Source organism: Excalfactoria chinensis, chromosome 1 (assembly GCF_039878825.1).
Source record: "Excalfactoria chinensis isolate bCotChi1 chromosome 1, bCotChi1.hap2, whole genome shotgun sequence".
Lineage (NCBI taxonomy): Eukaryota > Metazoa > Chordata > Aves > Galliformes > Phasianidae > Excalfactoria > Excalfactoria chinensis.
The window spans coordinates 123,549,571-123,564,501 of NC_092825.1; the positions used below are offsets into that span (position 1 = coordinate 123,549,571).

The 14,931-nt window shown below is 36.9% G+C and overlaps 1 protein-coding gene across 1 annotated transcript in view; it reads left to right on the forward strand.

The window, feature by feature from the left end:
• OCA2 (OCA2 melanosomal transmembrane protein) overlaps positions 1-14,931 on the forward strand; it is a 149,422-nt gene that overhangs the window by 20,301 nt on the left and 114,190 nt on the right. The window contains exons 2-6 of the mRNA XM_072352357.1: positions 1,044-1,142; positions 1,747-1,935; positions 5,398-5,455; positions 6,104-6,176; positions 13,617-13,774. Of these exons, the coding sequence (XP_072208458.1) occupies positions 1,044-1,142; positions 1,747-1,935; positions 5,398-5,455; positions 6,104-6,176; positions 13,617-13,774 (577 nt within the window). The remainder of the gene's footprint in view (positions 1-1,043; positions 1,143-1,746; positions 1,936-5,397; positions 5,456-6,103; positions 6,177-13,616; positions 13,775-14,931) is intronic.

Genomic DNA, 14,931 nt, shown 5'->3' on the forward strand with positions numbered 1-14,931 from the left:
CTCTGCTCCAGCAGGGCCACCCAGAGTAGGGTGCCCAGAGCCACATCCAGGCAGCTGCTGGAGATCCCTGAGGAGGAGACCCCACAGCCTCCGGGCAGCCTGTGCTGCTGCTCCGCCACTTGCACTGCACAGAAGTTATTCTGGTGTTCAGAGGGATCCTCCTGTGTCCCAGTACATGCCCAGTGCCTCTTGTCCTGTCTCTGGTCACCACATAGAAGTGCTTGGCTCCATCCCCTTTGCACCTTCCTGTCATGTATTTATAGACACTGATGAGATCTTTGCTGAGCTTCCTCTCCTCCAGGCTAAACAGTCCCAGCTCTCTTAGCCTTCTGTCATAGGAGAGATGCTTCAGTCCCCTGATAATTTCTGTAGCCCTATTCTGGACTGGTCACAGTCCAGCAATAGCAAAACACATTTTATGTTTCCTTGCAGCTCTTGTGACCATTGCATCTAGGCCTCTCTAGGAGTAATGAGATCTGTATATTCACTGTATGTCTAGAAAATTTCTTTGGGACTTTCTGCTGGTGAGGGCCTGAGACAAAGACTTGACAGATAAAGCCTTCTTCCCTAGTGCAGGGTGTGACATGGTTGATGGAGAAATTGTATGTTTCTCTGGTCCATGTTCCAAATGGCAGAAATTAACATTTATTTTACGTTTTTATGTAGTATGTATACACAAAGTTATACAGAATCATAGTTTGGATTGGAATATATTTTAATTTTAATGTTCCACTGTGAAGTTAGGTTTGGAAAATGTGCATATCTAAATGTGAATTATTTGTCTATTGTTCATCTGGTATTTGGAGAGAACTTTAATGACTATTTTTGACATCACTTTTCGAATGAGGTACATTTCACTCATGCAGTCAAACAAGGGAGTAACTACCACGACTAGTTCAAACTTTGTGAAAACCTCAAGCTAAGAGAGCACCATTCCTAAATAACATTTAACTTGCTAGATGTGTTTGTAGGAAATTATTCTATAGAACCATAGCGAATCATTGTATTACAGACTTACATTTCTTTTTTTCTTCTCTCCAAAGATACCACTTCAATTTTTCCAAATTATTCAGCTCAAGGTCAAGAACCACTTGCTTTACAGAGAAGACACCACTGCTGAAGGTTTCCTCTGAAGAAAATGGGTGAGTTACTTTCATTTTACTCAAAATACTTTTTTCCTAAGCTCTCTTCTATTTAATTGTACATGGTTCTTTCTTACATCCTGACACCAGACCTAATGGGAAATAAAGTGGATGTCAGCAGTTGTGAGCAGAGAATTACTCTGAAGTAGTTTGAGAGGAAAGCAGGGGCTATAAATGAGTTGGGGAATGATGTAAGGTCGCAGGTCAGGTTGATTAGAGAGACCTTGGGATAAGCAACTGCAGGTTGCTCTCATTTTCTTCATATTGTGTTGCATTAGGTGCTCTGCAAGACACAGTATTTCTATAACAGGGATTCTTGTGGATTACACATCAAATTCAGAGGCATGTCTGGTGCTTTGAAATGCTGTTTTTCCAGGAGAAATGTCACAAGACTTTCGCTTCTCTTTCTACCCAGCTGTGTCATCAAGGGGAGATCAGTCTGTACTGAATTTATATGTTATATGAATTTATATGTTTATATTTGTATGTTTTTTTCCATTACAATCTATTACAGAGAAGCTAAGCATATGTAAGGTCAGTTGCATCTCATATCTGTTGAAATAAACTCATGTTTTGTTTTCTCTTTACTGAAAATATGTGACAGGTTGCCATGCATGGCTCTTCATAATCCAGATTTTACCACAGATGATGATTCATGGGACAACAGCTCTGCAGAATTTGAACAGAGATTTCATCTGGGAAGTGAAATGACCAGTTTGTCTAGGTCTGCTTCTTCTGAGAAATATGAAATCTTGGACAACCTTCACGTCAAGTTCAATTTATCAAAGATGAGGTCTGAATTCAAACATTATTTTATTTACTTTTTCAAGTTTCAGCAGTTTTAAAGTATAGATGGCTAAAAAATGATATACTTTTCACAAATGAATAATGTAATGCTCCATATTTAGGGTATACCATTGATAGCTTATAAATAAACCTTGATGGAAGTGATTACAGTCTCTACCCAATGATCAATAGCGCTTTGCTCTTAGAAGCATTAATCAAGACACGTACTTTAAATCTGAATTTAAATAATATTTCTATTGCTTTCAATATTTTAAAAGCCAAGAGGCTTTTCCACAGTTTTGTTTTTCAGTTTCTTTGAAGAAATGTTTAATTGAAATGTTTATCTTTCTATAGATAGATAGATACACAGTCTTCTACTTACCTAACAGTGTTTCTGGAGTCATCATAGTAGCTTTTCATGAATACGCAATGTAAAATAAAACCAAGAACTTTTCTGTCTTTAAGTATGTTAGCATATTTCACTCTTTATCTCCAAGTAGTCTTTTACCTCATTTATACAGGGATGAAGTTGAAGTCTTTTAATGTATTGAAAAATATAAATATAATAAGAGCTTACATTCAAATGTTCTCAGGATATTTTCACCTGAATTATAGCTAGCAAAGCCTTTAGTCTCAGGTACAAACTCTCTCTGCCACTTCTAGATTTTTAACATTTCTTCCTGTTCTGGTTTGGATTGCTAATAACTCTGCAGTTTGCACGGAGCCCAAGCACTTCATACCTCTATCTACATGTTGATCCATGGAGCCTTTTCTGACAAGAAATCTATGACTCTTTTCCCAATCTGTATGTTGTCTTAGCTCATCATTTCACAATTGTTTTCCTTCTTTCATTGTGCATATGGTATTGTGTGGAGTGCTATGCTCCTTTACGCTACTGAACAAATGGAGCAGGAGAATTTCAATGGCTGCAATTAGTGCAATATGAGCAGATGTGAAGAAGTTTGGCAGATGTCTTTCTTCACGCTCTCTGTAGCTTTTCCTGGTATTTGATGGAACAAAAGCATTGAGCAGGAGAGTAAAATCAATTGTTTTCAGTATAGCATACGTTTATGGGGGTAGTGCATTTCTCTGGCAGAACTTCCTGTGAAATGTTTTCATTGCTGTAGTGCTGGTTGTACATCTGGGGCCAGCTCCTTAGATGATGTAAATCAGCATAACTCCACAGAGATAATAAATGGAGCTAAACTGCCTGACATGCAGGTCAGACTAAAATTCATTCGGATTAGAACAGGGAGTGAAATCCTTCACAGATTTATATTTCATGCATTTTCAACTGAAGTCAAGTAGGATTGTGCTGGAGGCATATATCAGTAGAGAGTCTGGCACACAGTTAGTACTTGCATCACTGTGCCACATTAGCACAGCAGAAAAAGACAGATTGCAAAACACAGACGAGTCAAAGACTCATCAGTTCTAAAATGTAAGATGTTAAAAGTGCTGCTTCCTTAATACAAATGCCATGAAAACAAACAGAAGGGAGGAAAAGAGGCTTCTAAAATCTATGTTTAATAAAATAACTACTTCCAAAAGCTTTTTTTATCACATCTTGTCAACTCCTTGAGATGAGTTTCTGTTATTTGCAGACAAGTGGTTATGAATTTATAAAGTCTTAATTAATGCTTCTTGTTTTCTCCTTTGTGTTAAAAATGAGTTATTGCTGTTTCTTTTTTTTCAATAGTAATTTGAATTATTATTATTTGAAATGATAATTTGGAATTGCAAACAGGAAATATCAAACATATTAAAACTAAACCAGTGTGGACTGGGCTTTAGTAATTCATAACATAACAAGCTCTCAAAAATACTGAAACAACTGTGATGTGAAGATTGGGAGAGTAGACAGGTAAGATAGATGATGCATGACTAAGATGACACTGTTTTCCATAAATCATACAATAATGAAAGAAGTTATCAACTGTGGGTTGCTGATAATGGCTTTTGTTGTCATTCCTCTCTTTTCAAAACTTTATTATCCTCTCTCCCACTTGTTTTCTAGTAAAGAATGATATCTGGTGCTTCTGGAAGCTACCTCACTGACTGTTTTTCTTCCTCCACCCTCTCTAGATGTTTAACTCAGTGCAAAGTTTGCAGATAATTGCTACCACTTGCATCTCCTAGAGTGTTGTAGCCCCTTCATAGCAGTTTGACTGTGGCATCATATTTTTATCAGCTCCTGTATTTTTTTTTTTCCTGCCTTTTTTTGGAGAAGTCTAGCGAGGAAGGGATGTTGTTTTTTGACAGTGAACTTGATTTAGGGACTTACTTCCACTGTGATTAAAAGTTATTTCTGACTGTCTTCAGATTACTTCACTTTAATATTTTGTTCTAAAGCATCTGTCAATTGAGTTATTTATTGCATTTCTTTTTTTTTTTCTTTTTTTTTTTTTTTCTTTCAACTAATTATCCCAGTAACATGAAATATTTTTCTTCTTGCTTGTCATCAGGCTTAAATCAAACTTTGCGTTTGTCATTCTCTCAGAAAAGCAATGTTTGAATGTTTACATTTAGAAAAAAATGGGGTGAAAACATCAATGTCTTCAATTAGTGAATAGGTGTGATAAAGGTATATAAGCAAAAAGAGTTCTGTAAATGAAGACATCTTTGCAACATTTTGGTGGGCAACAAGAAAATAATCAAATAATTGCCTTTTATGGTAATATTAAAAAAAAACAACAACCAAACCCCAATACAGTGATTAAAAATAATTAATCTTAAGATTTCTTACTTGAAAACATAAGGTTTCAATGTTTGAATTTAGAATTGTTTTTGCTTACGCCACTCAACAGTAATCTCTGACATTTTGGAATATTTGATGGCATTTTATTTCCAGAACTGGCCATTTCTTGGCACAGATGTGCTATGGAAAAAGAATCTAGATTTGCTAGAAAATTCATCTAGAGTTGCTCACAAAGTGTGCTTGATTCAAGATATATCAAGGACAGGAGATCCTTAAAGATTGTTCTTGTCTTCAAAATGAACTTTTGGATGCCTATTAGAATGCTGACTAAGAAATTCATTCATGAAAGTACCCCCCTATGCTGCAGTTTGTCCTCTCCACTCAGCTGTACCATCTTCCTGTGCTCTACCTTCCTACAAAGGGCTATGCTCCTTTAAATTCCAAGGGGAGGTCAGAGTGGAAGGGTCTGTTGGGAGTAACCAGCAGGGAGGTGGCTCCAAGTTTTAACACTAGCTCATTCTGCAGTCTTCGTTCAACTTTCCTGAGGGGTATAACCTCCTTTTCATTCAATGAGAGAAGGCCAGCAGCAAAGTGAGGACCCTTCTAATCACCAAGGCTTCCCATGCCCTGGTGTATTGTGATGTCTGTGCTCTGACATGGTATGTTATCATTCGTAAGTTCTCAACATCTGAAGTGGCAGAACTATCAAAAATATAGAAAAGATTTGTTTTAAAATGACTGTGTAGTAAATACATGTTTCTTACATTTCAGATGCTGTCTAAAATTCCTGAAAATTTCAGTCCTTTTTATCTTTGTAGTTGTCTGCTCTGTAAGTATCAAATTTGCTACCTTTTCCTCCTTCTTCTATTACAATTCTTACAATTATTTGAAAATGATATTTGCTTTTAGGTGATAAAATAATGTTTCATGGGTGGGAACAAGATGGTAAAAACTAGAAATACTGTTCTGGTCACACAGCTAATCACACAGCTGCTCAGTACAATGCTGCATTCTTCATTCTCTTTCACCATGCTATGATCCTTTTTCTTCCTTTGTTGACTTTGTCTTTCTCTGAGAATTATTCTGTCCTTGGCTTCTCTTGCTGAAGTCTGCAGGCAAGCTTTTTGTTTTCCTGTCCTGTCTTTCACAGTGCACTTTTCCTTCTGCCCTTCCCACTAGGGCTGCTCTTGCTCTTCATCATATCTCTCTAACCATATAAGTTCATTATCATTTTTGTCTCTTAAATTCACCCATTCACAGTGTCTGAAGAAACACTGGGATAAAATATATTGAAAATGTGACTTTGGTAGTAAGTTCACTGAGAGGAAAATTACTTGTCCTTGTCATGTGTACCGGGGCTGCTTTTCAGCTCTGGGGGAGACTTGCCTGAAAATACTGAAAGCAATCTTAAGATTTAATGTATTATTTGAAAGTCTTTAAGTTTCTGAGATAAGCTTAAGATTTTTTTTTCCCCTAGATTTTGTTTGGCATTTATCCAGATCAACGTGCATCCTGGCAGATGTTGGCTGTCTCGCCCCTGGAAAGCTTCTGTATCCTTTCTTCACTGAAGAAAACTTAAGCTTTAAGTAGGGAGAGTCCATTTTAAACAGATTTGTTAGCATTCTCACTGTTGCAAATAATAGCACAATATCACACAGCTATTAGTAGGTAGATGAGGAAGAAAAGGTTAGTGCTTGGGGGCAATTTATAGCGAGAAGCAGAGATTGCTTTTTTGGAAGACAGCAAGTAAACATTGAGTAGGATGAATGAAACCTCAACAGTTAGCTCCCATCAACATTTTGTTCATGTTGGTACTTTTTTTCTCTTTGGAGCTGTTGTTGAAATGCCCAGTTTACATGTATGTGTGGTTTAGAACAGCACCGAGACTGTAATTCAGCTCAGTCTTCTGAATCAGGGTGTATCGGCATCAAATCTTTGAGTTTTAGTCAACTATCATAGCATAACTTGAGGACTGTATCTCCTTACACAGATTTTGCATTGGAACCACAGCTAGTGCACTGTGACCATTGATTCTGCAACTGATTATTCTTTTTTTTTCTTGTTTCAAGGAGTGCTGTTGGGACTGGGATATGAGTATAATCACGTATTTCTTTATTTCATGTTTTACATGTAATATCAAGACGCTTTAGCCAAATAGCTGTCAGACAGAATATAGCATTCTCTTTCTTTGTCTGACAAACCTGGAGCTGAAGCTTCTTTGTGTCATGCGTGTTGAAAGCTAGATGTTCTGTCCTTGCCTTTCTAATCACTGAGCTGGGAAAAAATAAATAAAAAGTAAGCAATCCAGAAAAGTCCTGCTTCATTTTCAGGGTGACAGGATAATTCAGGCAGAAGAGTCAAGGAGAGAAATTTGTCTCTAAATGAGATTTGGAAAAGGTGTAAACAATTCTGAATGTCATCTCACCATTGCTACTGGTCTTTGCTTATGCAGACATAAGCTCACATGTTTGGGTTGCTTCCTTACACAGTGAAAAACTTGGCTTGGATAATATTAACCACTCAGTGATGTCGAAGATGTGATTTATGCTGGCTGACAGATGGCAGTATTCTCAGTGGACATTAAGAGATACTCTGAACGTCTATGAGAATTTCATGGTAGGCAGACAGGTGTGTTGTGATAGTCCTTGTCACCAAGCCTGTAGAGGTTGTGCATTAGACTGCTTTGGGTGGAAAAGAAGTGTCTTACCTCATGTGATAGTAAATTATGCTAATGAATGCTCTTTCCTTCTTGCTCATGTCTCAAGAGCAGTTGAAACGTGTTGAATAGGTACTGAGTATCATTGACTTGTTTTATTTATGTTTTTTAAAAAATACTTCATTTATCTCATTTCTGTGCTTTTCCAGAAAAGCTTGTGTACATTGAATTGTGTATTGAGTATATACACTTATGAATATATCTGCATACACTACAAAAATCTGAAAAATAATAAACCAAAGGTGGAAATATATTTTTTAAACCAGATGGAGTCATTCCCACTGGACTTCATCATTCTGGTGTCACTTGGATATTTATGTTTGTTTTTTTTTTCCTGTTATGCGCATGAGATATCAGACTTGCTTGGAGCTGTGACTTTCTGTCTCTGGCCGCCACTTCTAATACTGTGTCTCTTTAGAACTTTTCCATTTTCTCTAGCTCCTGTTTGATGTTTCCATACCTTTGTTTACTGCTTGAATTTACTCTAGTTGATTTTTCCCCACTAACTTCTGTGTACTTTCTAGTATCTCATGTGCATCTCCCTTTGCTTTATCTATCCCCATGGATTCAAGGTAGACACATAGCACTGAACTGTGCTGGCTGTAGTTTCTGAAAAATGAAGCTTTCCTCCTGTGATTAGTAGAAGCTTTCTAAAAACGTAAGATGTTTTTTAACACTAATTTCCCTATTGGCACACAACCTAAATTAAGTGGATTTAGTATGATTTTTTCAAAGTAGTGGTAATGTTCCTTTTTGGCAAGACATAGGATTTATTTGCTTTTAAATTTGAACAATCAACTCTTTAGTACCTGACAGAAATAAGTTTATAGTAAGGTGAACCTGAAGGAGGATTTTCTGTAGGAAGCAAGATTCAGTGCCCTTGTTAGTGTAAATTTGTGTAGCATTTTCAGACCTTTCACTGAAAGGCCTTATGTTAAATGGGAAGCATCAATAGTTAATAGGGTGATATGCTTCTGGAAAGTGGGTTATAAAAATAGAAGAGATATGGAATCAGAATTTGTGCAGCATTTCTTAGGTTGTGTCAGGTACCTATTCTAACACATGAACATATTTATTTTCTGTAAGTCCTTAACCATTCAAACTTTCAAGTAACCACAGTCCATTAGCCGGTTAATCACAGAAAGAATAATAATTATTCATTGCACTTATTCATTAACCACAGAAGTTTTCAGTCTTGAAGAATGTTCTGAAATACTTGATGGATCCTGTTTGCTCCATTTCTAGAGATTTCTGCCCTGACCTAAGCAAAATTTTAATTATTTCTTAAGCTACAGGGAACAGACATCTGGAACAGAAATGTGCAGTAACTTTTAGAATTGAACAAGGCTTTATGAAATTCAGAAATAATGGGGATTTGTGGACACTATTGAGGAATTACATAAGCAAATTGTACATTCACTCACTATAATTTAAAGAAGTGTTTGTCTCCCCAGTAGAGTACCTTCTTTTCTTTCCCTGCCACATACATTTTTTGCTATTTCTACATTTCAATGGCAGAAATATGGGCTTAAAAGAAAAGCTAAGTCTTTTTCTAGTGCAGTTCTGGGTAAATGGTTCTCACATCATCTGTCCCTGACAGGTGTTTCACTGAGTCTTGTTTTCTTCCCTCTCAAGAACCTTGGTACTTATGCCAGTTAGTGCCATACATGATGGAAAGTTAGGGCAGCCTAGATGCAGCAAGTTTGTTTTGGTTTTTCAGATTGTTTGTCAGAATGTACTTCTTGCGGACCTGAAACCTAATAATAAATAGGGAGTGTTTTTTTTTTTTTTTTTTTTTTTTTTTTTTTTTTTTTTTTCTCTCTGTGTTTGGTCAAGAATTCTACAATTTTTTAATAAATATATTTTAAATCCTCTCAGTCCTGATCTGATTGCTTCCTTTATATGTTTGATACCTCCTCATTTTAATTCTTTGGAGTGAGGCTCGACATTTTGCAAGTTATTTATATTTGTATAGCACCTGCTGTAGAGCTCCTTACTCACCTGCTCTCTGAGTACTATCACCACAAAACAGAACTTAGGGAAAATACATCATCTAATGTCATGACTGAACAAGTCTTTGGTCATCCTAAAAAGCCAGAGTCAAATTGACTAGGTAGTAGTCATTTTCCCTGGCTTACCTCTCTCCTTGGTAGCTCTGAGAGATCTAGTCATGCCCTAGCCAAACTTGAAATATCAGAATCAGAAAGCAGAAAATTTATCTTACTAGTAATAAAATATTGAAATTTACATAATAGGCTAGATTTTTTGTTTTAGTTGGATTCAGTGGAAAAAAACAAAACAACCACGTATGGAAGATGATAGGAGAGACATTAGACAGAGAAGACAAAATATACTGACCTTATTATCAAATTCCTTGCTGAGGTAGAATAAGTTTGAATGATGGATGCAAATGTGTTAATCATAGAGCAAGAAGAGGTCACTAGAAAAACTTGCAATCATACCGTGACCATTAGTGACACTGAAAATCACCTTTTCTGCTCCATGAGACAGAGGTATGTGTAGAAAGAAATACTACTAGGAAAAGAGTACACTTGTGGTATTGAAAGCTCTTCAGCTTCCATGGAGAACTTAAAAAATGGGTTCTTCTCTCAGGCAATATAAAATAACTAATTGAATGTAAACTAAAACAAACAAAAAAGCCCCACAACCAAAACAAAACACCACCACCAACAAAAAACAAGAAAACCAAACAAACTTCTCAACCAATAAACTTTGGTTATTTTTCCTCTTCGAATTTATACTGTTGTTGTTGCTTGAGCCCTCTACTGTCAGACAACCTTCAGCCATTTTTTGTTTGAAGAAAACACTTAGAACTTGTGTGTTGCTGGAAATGAACTAAGCATTTTGGTCTGCAGGCAGTGTTCAATCTTCAAAGAAGACAGATGAAGACCAGACCATGTTCATTGGTAGACAAAGAAGCAGAATATCAAGGCGTGGTTGAGAAAACTACTGAAACTTCTCAAACTAATGGAGCATGAAGAGAAAGGGTGGATCTAAAGTAGAGGAAAATGGAGCCAATCTCTCCAAAAAGGGAAAAGGGGAGGAAGAATTACAGTGAATTCTTCAAATGGGGAAACCAAGAGTTATAGAAGAGCATGAATTTCTACTTTGTGTAATTTGAAAAGATGATCAAAAGACAAAATTGAAGAGAGATGTATAATTAACCCAAGTTAAGAACAACATGTAAAAATAGATTCTAAAGCCCAGGGGGGAAGAAAAAAAAGAAGTCTTTTAAAAATAAGAAAAAACTAAGAAACCAGAAGGAGCAGCCTGGTCATAAATCAGGATCATTAGTATATACGCACAATGGAAGCTCAGTGAAAGAAAATCTTTGCATGTAATAATCTCAAGGTACATTTTACAGTAGGCAGATGTTAAAGAAAGCATAAAGTCAGCATACAAATAGTCTCTGTCAATCATGGTTTTTCAGGTGGTTCTGTACACAATGCATAAACTGCTGGAACATGGAAGCATAGATGCAGTACTTAGGGTGTGACTCATCCCAGCTACCTGAGTTAGTCATTCTGGTCTCTCTCTATATAGTTCATAGAGAGTTGGTGCTTCTAAAATGATGGTGTAAAATGAGACAATGCATTCCATCTCCCCTATTTCATCAATTTAAAACAAATTAAAGCAAACAACTCAGAAACAGATGTTTGTGGCACAGAAACAGAAGCTGGTGGACGAATAACAATATAAATGTTTAGCCGCTGTATCCCATTCCATCTTGCTGTTTATGTAAGCTACAAAAAAGTAAAATGATATGAGGTCACTCTCTTGTCCTCTGAAATACCTTCTAGGAGCAGAAAATACAGGTCAAGGTTTAGTGCTGAGTGATGGGCCTAGTCTGGTGCCAGATGTAACTACAGAGAGCCACTGTGTAGTGGTGCACAAAGTGTATGCAACCCCAAATCCCTTGACAGGATAATTCACAACAGTAATATAACTTCAAGAATGGAACTACATAAAAATGAGGCAGCTTAGTCAAAGTAAAATAAAAATAATAGCTCCAGCTTTAAATCTTGTCATGGAGATTTCTTCCTGTAAAGGCACATGCTGAAGTCTATGTTTCACAAATGTTTGGAAAAAAGAAAACATGTATCATGGCTAAATTGCAGAGTTAAAGAGAATATTAGAAATAAAAAGATAGTTTCTAAAAGTTGAAGTGATACCTGAATGGTCAAAATGGAAAAAGAGACCACATTCTGGTAATTTAAGGGAAATATAAAGCCAAGGTAAGAAAGAACAGAAGTATGCTGAGCAGCAGGCTGGGAAAACAGGCTAGTAAGAAAAACATGTTTTAGTTAATCTAGGTGTAGGTGAAATTTTCTCCTAATTTAGCCTGAGTCGATCTTTCATAAAGTCTGTTATCTGCAGCTGTTTAGCAGTGGAATTACGACAGTTGCTAAATAGAGTTTGTAGAAAGATGGAGAACTGTTGGAACTTCAGCAGACCAGAGAATGATGTTCAGTTCCACCTGAAATCAAAGGAGAATCTTTTTATGATAGGAATCTTTCTGGTGGTTTTATAAATGTTCTAATGGGAATGGAAAAAGATTCTTAGGTATGCCACTATTTAGAGAAAAATAAGGTAAGAACCACTCTTCTTGAAAATAAGGTTTCATTTTTTTCCCCATTTAATTTTATATGCCATTTACGCTAGCTTCTGAATGTGACATCTGAGTAGTTATAAGATTTATTTTAAAAGCATTTTTTGAAAGGGAGCCTCCATAAATATATTCACGTGAAGCTCTTTGAGACATAAATTACTGTCTACATTTCTGATAAAATGCAGACTGTCAAAAAGTGTCCCAAATCATTGGGTTAAAAACTTTAGGTCAGCAGGCCTTATTGAAGGTGTAATTAATATCTCAAGTTAGAGATATGCATATAGTTACAGTGGAGAGTAATATTATGTGTTAGGACACAAAAAAAACCTATGATGCCATGTCACAACTAGAGTAGGTCTCCTGATTTGTTACTTCTGGAGTTAATTTTTTGTATGATTTCCTGTGAAATTTCTTTAAGCAAATAGATGCTTGTGTTTGTTTGTGTATGTTCATTCTTAATGAAAAAATGTGCAAATGATGATGGTGATGGCTTGCCAAGATAAACAGGGAGATATTTATATTACTTTGCAAAGTACTGTCTCTCCACCTGCCACTAGATGATAGAATCAGAGAATAGTTTGGCTTGGAACAGAAATTAAAGCCCACCCAGCCCCAACCCCTTCCATGGGCAGGGCTGCCTGCCCCCCACCTGCTCAGGCTGCCCAGGGTTCCATCAGACCTGGCCTTGAGTGCCTCCAGGGATGCACACCTACAGCTTCTCTGGGCAGCTATGCCAGCACCTCACTGCCCTCTGAGTAAAGAATGTCCTCCTAACATCTAATCTAAATCTCCCCCTTTTCAGTTTAAAGGCATTCCCCCTTGTCCTTTCACTAAGTTTTCCTTTTTCCGCAAGCCCGCAGGGATGCTTCTTTCTCAACCATGCCAAAAGTGGACTCCTAGCAATACTGAGTTTAAACAGCCCTTGATGTTCTGAGACTAGTTGAGCCAAGCTTCCAATATGTTTGTCTCTCATGGTTGGCTGATTTCCTAGCTATATTAGTCTAGGAAAGTAGTTTGACCACATCTCATGCTGGGTGCTCAAGAGAAAAAGAAAAGATGAAAAAGGAGCTGAAGGAGAAAGAGACAATTAGAATTCTCAGAGGAGCTTGATTATGTATTTCTTCATGTTAGAAAACTTATGATTTAAATTTTGACGAGAGACCCAAATTCTACATCACAAATGGGGAATTGATTCTGATTTAATTTTCCACATGGTTACAGCTTGCACAGTGTTTCCCCCAGTACAATTTCATGTATGTTTAAATGGCCCAGTTAATGATGCAGATTTTCTTCTATACAAGCACTTAAAGAGCTTCTCAGGCTCTCTGATCTCAAGATTGGCAAGGAAAGGACAGAGGATTTGTTGTGATACCTTTAAGTTCTTTTTCCTTAGGAAACCAGGCTAAAACTATGCTACTTGATGAAGAGGTAAACATCTGTTTTCTTCCTTTCATAGTTCCTTAAGTATTTTAGGATTTTAGATGAACCACTTTATTTATTTATTTATTTATTTATTTATTTATTTATTTATTTTTTTTTTTTCCTGATATAAATGGATTCATCTTTGGCTTGATTTTATTTTTAATTGGGATATCTTCGACTCACTTTTACTGGAACTTTACACCTTAACAAGTTTATTGACAGCTATGAATTTGACAGATTTTCATGACTCAGCTCTGTTGAAGTTAGACATGGGAGGCCCATTTGCAGCAGATGTAGCTGATGGGCAAACACAAGAATACATTTTAGTACAAGTCAGCCAGACTGAAGAAACTGGATCAAGGAGGAGACGCCAACAGCAGGTGGTGGTCTTTGTATTTGATTTCACTTTTCCTGAGTTGTGTTTCATCACCTTCTTGCTCCCTTCTTGAGAACTCAGTGAAGGAGGATCTTTTATGATGTGTCATTGTTTATCACTGAACAATGGAGCACAGCTTCATCATTTAATAAATAGCACTGGTATATAAACAGCTGCCTCTCAGTCTGTGTGAGGTGGATATCCTGTCTCTAGCAGTGACAACTTAGCCTTCAATGTCAACAGTATTTCCACTTATAGCCAATCTCACAGTCTACATCACCCACTACCCACTACTTCAGTGTGCTGTACAAAACTATAATGGCCGTTACTCTCTTTAATGTCCCAGGCCTGTGATGTGGAGGCTACTTTAACCTATGCTGCTGGCTATGATCCCCAAGGATCCTTCACATTGCTGCAGAATACCACCTCCATCTGGCACTCCAGTGATGGTCCTGGCATGATGAGATTAAGCTAATCAGAATAACCTCCTCTACTTGTACACTTCTTAGGCATTTATCTGTGTCAGATGATCCAAGTTGGCTATGTTGTTTTTTTTTTTCTCTCCAATTTTTAGCACATAGGGTCTGGACAGACCCAGAGTTTTGGCTTTAATTAACTGAACTTAAGTTTCTTTACATTTCTTTTTCTTTTTCTTTTTTTTTTTTTTTTTTTTTTTTTTTTTTTTTTTTTTTTTAATGAGATGATCTATGTATCTACACTTAAGGACCATATTTGAGTAAAGTTGCTACGTATCAGGCAATTATTTGATTGGGTAAGGTTTCAGAAAAGTGATTATTTAATTTTATTTATCTATTTATTCCTAGAGGATCAGAAATAGAGGGGAATTCTGTTTGCTGAACATGTGCTCTTCATGATGTCTTGGGGAAGGATCATGCTAATGAGCCTCTCATCACCTGTATCTCATGCCTGTTAGTTTTATTCCCAGGAAGACTTTGGAAGTGAACCACATTGTCACCTCTGGGAGTCAGACTCCCTGTGGTGTAGACGATGGGTCACTCCAGGGACTGCTGCCTGTGGGAGGACACTGGACAATTCACCAGCTCTGGCTGCTTTCTCTTATGTAGTACTGTAATGCTCTCTTAGCAGGTCTTTCTTAAACATATCGAGGCAAGAAAGAGCATAACAACATCATGCAGTAAA